The 9821-nt window shown below is 30.8% G+C and overlaps 1 protein-coding gene across 1 annotated transcript in view; it reads right to left on the bottom strand.

Moving 5' to 3' along the window:
• Positions 1-9821, bottom strand: part of LOC107724981 (protein unc-13 homolog A) — a 54822-nt gene that overhangs the window by 14496 nt on the left and 30505 nt on the right. Inside the window, exons 18-27 of the mRNA XM_016534093.1 lie at positions 9587-9714; positions 9320-9405; positions 7979-8105; positions 7706-7802; positions 6420-6563; positions 6206-6283; positions 5395-5472; positions 2718-2806; positions 2045-2194; positions 262-385 (exon numbers count right to left, since the gene is read on the bottom strand). Coding sequence (XP_016389579.1) covers positions 262-385; positions 2045-2194; positions 2718-2806; positions 5395-5472; positions 6206-6283; positions 6420-6563; positions 7706-7802; positions 7979-8105; positions 9320-9405; positions 9587-9714 — 1101 coding nt within the window. The remainder of the gene's footprint in view (positions 1-261; positions 386-2044; positions 2195-2717; positions 2807-5394; positions 5473-6205; positions 6284-6419; positions 6564-7705; positions 7803-7978; positions 8106-9319; positions 9406-9586; positions 9715-9821) is intronic.

Raw genomic sequence — 9821 nt, 5'->3', positions numbered from 1 at the left:
GTTAAAAACAGAGTTATCTGTTTTTGCAAATGAACTCTTCATATATATATATATATATAATTTATGCTGACAATGTAATCTGTATAAAACCTATTTTACAAATATATAAAATCCCCATCTAGTTGATAAAAACCATGGATAATAAAAAAAGAAATACCATGGCACCGTGGTATTCCCATCATAGTAGTGTCCATACAAAGCATGGTTTGCATGTTATGTTACTGTGATGCTGCAGTAGTGTGAGTGTGTATGAACACACACCGTTTGGTCGGTCAGCGGCGGCAGGACGATGGTTTTCTCCATAGTGTTCATCACCAGCTTCCACAGCTCCTTCAGCACTCGCTTGAGAACCGTCTTCTCACAGATCTTAGCAAACAGAGTCAGACTGAGAGAAGAAGAAACCTTATCAAACATCCTCGTTATTAATAACACAGAAACTAACAAGTGCAAAGTCACAGTGTTTCTCATTTACATTTAGTTCATTAAAAAAACTAATAACTAAAATAAATAATATAATAAAAACTACAGACATAAAAAACCTACTTAAACTACTTAAAAATATTAATAACCCAAACTATAGTATTATCTCAATGATACTAAAATACCACGGATTACAGACCTGATCTGTTTATTTACACTATTTATTTATTAAAATATTGCTTGTATGTAGCCTAATTAATATTCATGAGCTATGCCATATTCAACATCTGTCCCAACCACTTAAAGTGACGCCCATTAAATATTTAGTTTCACATTCACATGAGACATTTACTGTTGTGTATTTTTATTCTTTGTATTCTGAGTAAGCCTTTGTTCCAATTTAATCCTGACACTGTAAATAAAATAAATGTTTTTGAGTCAGTTAAATACTGCTTTGATTTTATAAATAAATCACATAATCTGGCGGCTACTTATATTTAAAAATATTTGATCGTTAAAAAGATATTGTGACCAGTATCACTTAACTTATTATTACTTAATATAAATAGTTTTTCAAATTGACAAATAAACAGACATTTGTTAATTCTTGTTAAAAATGTAGGTAAACACAACAATAATAAAAAAAAAAATGAATGAAACTTTTAAAATTGCATGTTAATTTTTTTATTTAATTTTGTATTTTTATTTAACTTTTTATTTCAAATGGTTAATGCATGTTTAATATGTAGGTAAACATAAAATAAAAAGTTTTTTTTAATGCAACTTTTACAATTGCATGTTCATTTTATTTATTTATTTTATTTATTTAAAATTGTTAATTCATATTTAAATGTAGGTAAACAAAAATAAAATGAAGTTTTTAAATGCAACTTTTAAAATTGCTTGTTAATTTTTTTATTTAATTTTGCATTTTTATTTAACTTTTTATTTCAAATGGTTAATGCATGTTTAATATGTAGGTAAACATAAAATAAAAAAAGTTTTTTTTAATGCAACTTAAAATTGCATGTTATTTTTTTTATGTATTTAAAATTGTTAATTCATATTTAAATATAGGTAAACATAAAGATAAAATGAAGTTTTTTAATGCAACTTAAAATTGCATGTTAAATTTTTATTTTTATTTTTATTTCAAATGGTTAATGCATGTTTAATATGTAGGTAAACATAAAATTAAAAAAAAAGTTTTTTTATACAACTTTTAAAACTGCATGTCAATTTTTTTACTTAAAAAAAAAATTGTATTAAAATTGTTCATTCATGTTTGAAATGTACATAAACACAATAGAATAAAAAAATATTTTTAACGCAACTTTTAAAACGGTCCCTTATTATTATTATTTTTAATTTATTTGGCATGTTTCACGTGTTAAAAATGTCATCTGGCAGTGGATGCAACCAATCACTGAACACGTTGCTTCTAGTCATCTATACTAGTGTAGTCATCTACTTGACAGGCAAGTAGCTAGTTTTAATTAATTTCATACACAATGGTAATTCAAAGTGCTTTACATAAGTGTAGTCATCTACTTGACAACAGTTTAGCTAGTTTTAATTACGAGTAGCTCAAAGCCTGACAAACTGCAGTTTCGGTGTCGCTCACTTGCTGTCCAGGAAGTCCATGATGGGCTGCAGGACGTTGTCGGCGTCCTGTGCTAAGCTGCCGTTGCCGTTAGCAGGTACGTTTGCTCCTTTCACCTGACTGAGAATATCTCCCATCTGCTTCACGCTCTCCTCGATGTGCGGCTGGAAACTGCAGACACACGGCAGGATTATCTTTATATTCCTTTTTCAAATAAACACTGTTCTTCAAAGATTCCACAAAAATATTAACTGTTTTCAACATTGATAATAATCTGAAATGTTTCTTGAGCAGCAAATCAGCATATTAGAATGATTTCTGAAGATCATGTGACACTGAAGACTGGAGTAATGATGCTGAAAATACAGCTTTGATCACAGAAATAAATTACAGTTTAACAGATATTCAGTTATTTTAAATTGGAATAATATTTAATTTTTTTCTGTATTTTTGATCAAATAAATGCAGCCTTGGTGAGCAGAAGAGACTCTTTCAAAAACAATACAACAGAATTATCTTCCAGATTATCTTTGCACAGAATTCAGCTGTTAAACTTTTTTTTCTTTTAAAAAATAATTTAGTTACAATACTACAATAAAATGTCTCTATGGAGAACATTAATAGGATTTTTACTTATAGAACATGACTGTTGCACTTTATTAACCCTGTAAATACTCCAAAACCCCAAACGAACCTCACGGCAAAAATCCGGCTGAGATCATCCATCACATTGTTCAGCTTGACTTGAAGATCCTTCAGAAAGTCACTGGCCTCCACGTTTAACTGCAAAAACAAAAAACATAATTATGAGTCTGACTTGATTTTACTACTTGAATCTTGCTCAGCTGAGATTTAAAAGACAATTAATATTCAGTAATATTATGGATTACACGGCACTGACACCAGTGTTATTTTAGTATCAATGAGATGCTATTATAGTTTTTAATCATTTGAACTAGTGCTGTCAAACGCATCCAAAATAAAAGTATTTGTTTGCATAATATATGTGTGTAAACTTATATTATATTTATTATGTATATATAAATACACACACATGCATGTATACATTTAAGAAAAACATGTTTTGTTTATATATAAAATATTAATATTTATATATAATATAAATTATATATTAATATAAATATTTACATGTAAATATTTGATCACTAATATATACATGCATGTGTGTGCATTTATATATACATAATAAATATACACAGTATACACACATATATTATGCAAACAAATACTTTTATTTTGGATGCGATTAATCGTTTGACAGCACTAGTTTGAATAATTTTTAATTTTTATATTTTCTGTTCTTATTTTAATTTTGTTAAAGTTTTAGTAATTTGTTGTATGCTTTGTCATTTTATTAGCTTTTTTTTTTTTTTTAAACATGTTCATAGTTTTTATTTCAGTTTTAGTGTAAGTAATTTTAGTACTTTTATAGTTTTTTATTAATAGTTTGTATTAATACTTCAATACTTATTTTTATATTTTCTATTTTTATTTACATTTTTGTTAAAATTGTTAGTATTTTAATTTTTGTTTTAGTATTTTATTTATTTTTATTATTTTTTAGTTTTCTATATATATATATATATATTAGTTTATTTCAGTCAACATGTATTTTAAGATTTAAAGTAAGAAAGATTTTACGGTTTTAGTTTGTTAACTATAATCCTGACTGACCCTATTGGATGAGAACAAAACTTGAACTGAATTGATACTTTATACTTTTGTTTTAAATTTGTTTCATTAATTCATTTTGCAACATTTACACTGTTACTTGAACTGAATTAAATCAACATTGAACTGAGCTGAATAATGACACTCTTGTCTTCAGTAGAGCTGCTTTACAGTTTTGTTTCATAACTGATGAATTTTAAAACATTAACGCTGTCATTTTCCTGTTAATTAATGTGAAACTGCTTTGAAACAATCTGTATTGTATATAAATGAATGCGACTTGACTGATGACCTCATGCCACTCGTTCCAGCCAATGGCATCTGTTTAAAACTGAGGCTCCGCCCACACTGTAAAATCCAGCGAATCTTTTTAGTATGTGCTGAAAACGCTGTTAATTTATTGAATATTCAGTGAATAATGGGTCTGCAGTGAATCACACAGACTATTAAAGCCCATCCGCATTTATAACACATTCAAATTATGCACTACGTCATGAATATTCATACATGCGACTGTTTGTCAGGGAGCATTTATGATATCGCTCATAAATGATGCATGATGTCAATGCAAATGCTGTGAGAAAGCAAGAATGATGAGTTGTCCGGCAAAAAGGCAGTAAAACAGAAATGAGTCAGAGATGGAGCGTGGGATGTTTAACTGCTGGATGACTCAGAAGAGAACGAGGGAACGGACGGGATGATGAATAGATGGATGGATAATAGAAAAGTTACTAAATGAGAGAGATTTATAGATGAAAACAGAGGGAAGAGATTCTGTTATTCAATAAATGAATGAAAACAATATAAAGACGATTGAATTTTACAGGTGTGTTAGATTTAAATGTTGTAATGTGCTATTTATTTCATGTATTTACTGACAAATGCAACATACAAAAACACAATCGCTTCTACATGATGCAAATACACAGAACTATGAAATGAAGTGAGATGTTTTTACACTGTATGTGAGTAGCAAGATCTCATTTGCACTGCCATATACACTATTAAAGGATTGGGGTCAGCAAGATTTTTTTTTTCTTAAAAATTGCATTAAAGTAACAGTAAAGGCATCCATAATGTTACAAAAGTTTGGTTTAAAAATTACAAACATCTGCCTTAATAATACTAAACATATTGCATAACGTTAAAAAGGCATTAAGTATTTTTTTTTTATTGGTTGTTCAAAAGTTTGGGCTCTTTTTTTTTTAAAGAAATTATTTATTTTATTCAGAAAGGACACGTTAAAATAATCAAAAGTGACAGTGAAGACATTTATAATGTTACAAAATATCTCTATTTTGATCACAGAAATAAATTAGTTTAACAGATATTCACATAGAAAACAGTTAATTTAAATTACAATAATATTTCACAATTTTTACTGTATTTCTGATCAAATAAACGCAGCTCACATAGAAAACAGTTATTTTAAATTACAATAATATTTCACAATTTTTACTGTATTTCTGATCAAATAAACGCAGCTTAGGTGAGCAGAAGAGACTTTTTCCAATATGATATGAATACTAACAATTACGTTCTGAAAGCTGCAGTAGAGGGCAAGATTTTAACTTAAATTTGTGCTCAGAAAACTGTACAGACCACTTTTATGCTACTTTTCGGTGAACTATTTTCTTAAGATGGCATGTTTTAAAGAGTTGAAGCGTGCATGAACTCACGTCTTTCCCTCCCATGGCCTCAAACATCTTCTCCAACTGGACTCGCAGCTGCTGGATATTATTAATAATGATGCAAGGCTGAAAATAACAGAAAGAGGAGGTCGAGCGACATTAACGCACACACATATATACACACGCTATTAAAAGAAATCCCTGCAGCAATAAAAAGTGAGGAATAGTGCTAAATGTGACAGTTTCATTAAGTGCTGTGAGCTGAATGAGTCTCGCTAGATCATTATATGTGTGTGTTTTCTTCCTCTTGAGAGCCATTTAAAGCCAGTCAGCTAATTACTGTATGACTCACACACACACTTTATTATGAGCCGCATGTAGATTTTTAATGTAATATGTGTCCCTGGAGCACAAAAGCAGTGTTAAGTCGCTGGGGTATATTTGTAGCAATAGCCAACAATACATTGTATGGGTCAAAATGATTGATTTTTCTTTTATGCCAAAAATCATTAGGATATTAAGTAAAGATCATGTTCCATGAAGATATTTTGTAAATTTCCAACTGTAAATATATCAAAACTTACGTTTTGATTAGTAATATGCATTGCTAAGAACTTCATTTGGACAACTTTAAAGATGATTTTCTCAATATTTAGATTTTTTTGCACCCTCAGATTCCATATTGTCAAATAGTTGTATCTCGGCCAAATATTGTCCTATCCTAACAAACCATACATCAATGGAAAGCTTATTTATTCAGCTTTCAGATGATGCATAAATCTCAATTTCACAAAATGGACCCTTATGACTGGTTTTGTGCTCCAGGGTCACATATTATAAATGCATTATTGTGACGCACCACTTTCTCCTTCTTGCAGTGAGTGGGAAAATCCTTGGCAATGATGTCGGCATAAGACAGAAGAACATTTCCAATGGTCTGAAAGAGAGAAAAAGTCACAAGATTTGAAGAATCATTCATATCTCTCACACGTCGAAGGACGCCGAACACACTGAGATGTTTCACTCATCCTTAATACTGTGAGTGCAATAATAATAGAGATGCTTGACTTCACCTTAGCAAACCTCTTCATGTAATTCCCAACGATCTGAGGATCAGGACACTCCAACTTCCTGATGATCTCGAAGCTCTGGTTGAGCTGAGAAAAGACATCCACCACCGAACAGGAGAAGAGCGCGTGCTCCGACGTCTGCTGGAACTGATGGGAGAAACCATCAAGATAAAAGAGCACTGTTTAATTCAATTTGACTTCACCAGGTGGGGTTTAAATAAAAAAACAAAATGAATTACTTACTAAAAAAAATTCAAACATTTTATTTGTTTGCCTGTACATGTCAAGTGAGTATTAACTGACATAAGAGAGCCGTTAACATGCAAATGTGACGATAAATTATTGAAATATTAACTTATTTTAGATCAAAAGGGTTCAAAAGGGAAGCACTGGTTTAAAAATGACAAACATCAGTCTAAACAACATTAGACATATTGCAAAAAAGCTAAAAATGGTCTGAGGAAGTCCCATCATTACCAATGCATACATTATATATATATTTTTTTTAAATGTAATTATATTATATTTTTAGTTGTTCAAAAGTTTGGGGTCAGCAAGATTTTTATTTATTTTATTTTTTTAAATAAATTATTTATTTTATTCATCACCGATGCATTAAATCGCTCAAAAGTGGCAGTAAAGACATTTAGAATGTTACAAGAGATTTCTATCTCAAATAAATGCTGTTCTTTTGAACTTTCTGTTCATCTGTGAATCCTGAAAAATAAAATGTATCACAGTTTACACAAAAATATTCTGAATTGAACTGTTTTCAACATTGATAATAATCAGAAATGTTTCTTGAGCAGCAAATCAGCATATTAGAATGATTTCTGAAGATCATGTGACACTGAAGACTGGAGTAATGATGCTGAAAATTCAGCTTTGATCACAGAAATAAATTACAGTTTAACAGATATTCACATAGAAAACAGCTACTTTAAATTGTAATAATATTTGGCAATAATACCGATTTTACTGTATTTTCATCAAAAAAATGCAGCCATGGTGAGCAGAAGAGACTTCTTTGAAAAACATTTAAAATTATAAAATTTTAGTAGCGTATGTCGATACACGTTACATCTCTAATTGGAAATTTAGGCATCACTTGCCATGTTTTTAATGCAATATGCATCATACAGTCCTTATGTGTGTGTGTGTGTGTGTGTGTGTGTGTGTGTGAGTATTTTACGGTAATTGGACTCTAAAGACAGATGGAGGTGTTAAACTCTCCTCTGTGTATCATAACATCTCACTACTAAAAATACAACAATATACCCGATATTTACCCCGTCCTTTGCGTCCCTGACCAGAGCGCCGTGCAGGAAATCTCTAGATACTTCCTCATTCTCATCCAGCCACAGGATCACGAAGGGCTCAAACCAGCTATAAAGACAAAGATGAAGCAGTTCCGACACTGTATGCTGCATGCACATTTTTTGTATGCATGCAATGCCTTGATGACCATTGCATTTAATACTTAGTGTTAGGAGTTTGATCAAGTCATTAACTCTAAATATGAGCGCTAGTAATAGTAACGTTTGACTAGAAACAGCTCTTACGCTGGATACTCCGGCACACGGTCCTGGAAATACAGCAGCTCCTTGCAGTATTCGTTGTAGAGCCACTTCACCTTGAAGTGCAGGTTCATGTAATCGGCGCTCTTGCACAGCCTGTGTTTCTCGTGTTCTGAGAGACAGGAAGTACATCACACACAAGATATTGATCACAGATGTGACTATAAGACTGTTTTCACACTTGATTGCTTGATCAGAAGTAGACTTTGATTCCAGCCCTTTTAACACTCGCTTTATTTATTTAATTATTATTAGAAAAATGCAATTAAATATTGCATACGAACCTTTAAAAATTACAACAGAACTAAAACAACATTAGGAAAGAAGTGAAAAGAGAAAAAAGTAAATAAATAATACAATTAAATAAACAAATATAATTAATAGATAAATGAAATTAAACACCTCAAGACAGAAATTCACACAAACCTCCAACTGCAACAGAACTAAAACATAACGTAACATTAACATAAATAACAAATTAATAATATATTAAATAAAAATAAATAATAGAAAAATATACTTAAACATCTCAATAGCATTAGAAGAAGTGAAGAGAGAGAAAAAAGTAAATACATAATAAATAAATAAAAAATACACTTTAACATAAGAAAGAGACTCACACAAACCTCAAATTACTACAGAACTAAAAACATCACATTAAAGAAGTAAAGAGAGAGAAAAAGTTAATAAATAAAAAAAGTATAATAAATAAATAGAAACATACATTTAAGACAAAATTACAGTAACAGAAAAATAAATAAAATAAATAAGTACATAAAAATAATAAATAAATACAATGATATATGTGACCCTGGACCACAAAACCATTCATAAGGGTCAATTATTTTGATGTTATAATAGGACAATATTTGGCCGAGATACAACTATTTGAAAATCTGGAATCTGAGGGTGCAAAAAAATCTAAATATTGAGAAAATCGCCTTTAAAGTTGTCCAAATTAAGTTCTTAGCAATGCATATTACTAATCAAAAATTAAGTTTTGATATATTTACGGTAGGAAATTTACTAAATATCTTCATGGAACATGATCTTTACTTAATATCCTAATGATTTTTGGCATAAAAGAAAAATCTATAATTTTGACCCATACAATGTATTTTTGGCTATTGCTACAAATATACCCCAGCGACTTAACACTGCTTTTGTGCTGCAGTGTCACATATGTACATTCACACACATATAAAAATATACAATAAAAAATAACATTTTAACAAGAACCTCCCTACTTTATAGATCTGTCATTTTTTCAGTTTCTCATACGAGAGGAAACATTTGTCAGAGGTTTAGCGTTCAGTCGGTGTTTACCTTCCATCGCGTACTTCATATCCTGAGCAAACATGTTCCACATCACCTCCGCACTGATCTTTCCCACGTTCAGCTCCTGAGGGAACCTGCAGGAGGAAGACAGGCAGGACTTATGGGTATATTTCTCTCCGTTTCCTTCATATCAGCTATATAACTTGCTTTCGTTATTGTATCTTACTGTAACCATTCTGTTTCAGGTTTTTAAAGGAATATTCTGGAGTACTGTAATGTTAAACCCCATTATCTCGGGTCTGAACACACACTCACTGGTTCAAGCAGGGCGTGTAAGAGTTCTTGTCCTCCTCTATAATGGAAACAATGAGGGTGATGAGTTTGGACCAGAAGTCCAGGTTCTTAATACTCGGCCCCTGTTCTTCAGGAGGAACCGTCTTCGACTGGATATGAACACAGACGAGAGAGATACGTTCAAGTCAAGTACACGAATACAAAAAACCACAACATAAGATGCACTGTAAAAACAGATGTTCTTTCTCAGCATTTT

The sequence above is a fragment of the Sinocyclocheilus rhinocerous genome, unplaced genomic scaffold (genome assembly GCF_001515625.1).
Source record: "Sinocyclocheilus rhinocerous isolate Xijiao unplaced genomic scaffold, SAMN03320098_v1.1 scaffold2019, whole genome shotgun sequence".
Taxonomy (NCBI): Eukaryota; Metazoa; Chordata; class Actinopteri; order Cypriniformes; family Cyprinidae; genus Sinocyclocheilus; species Sinocyclocheilus rhinocerous.
Note: the sequence above shows the minus strand (reverse complement) of the source record. Positions and strands in the feature narration are given on the sequence as shown.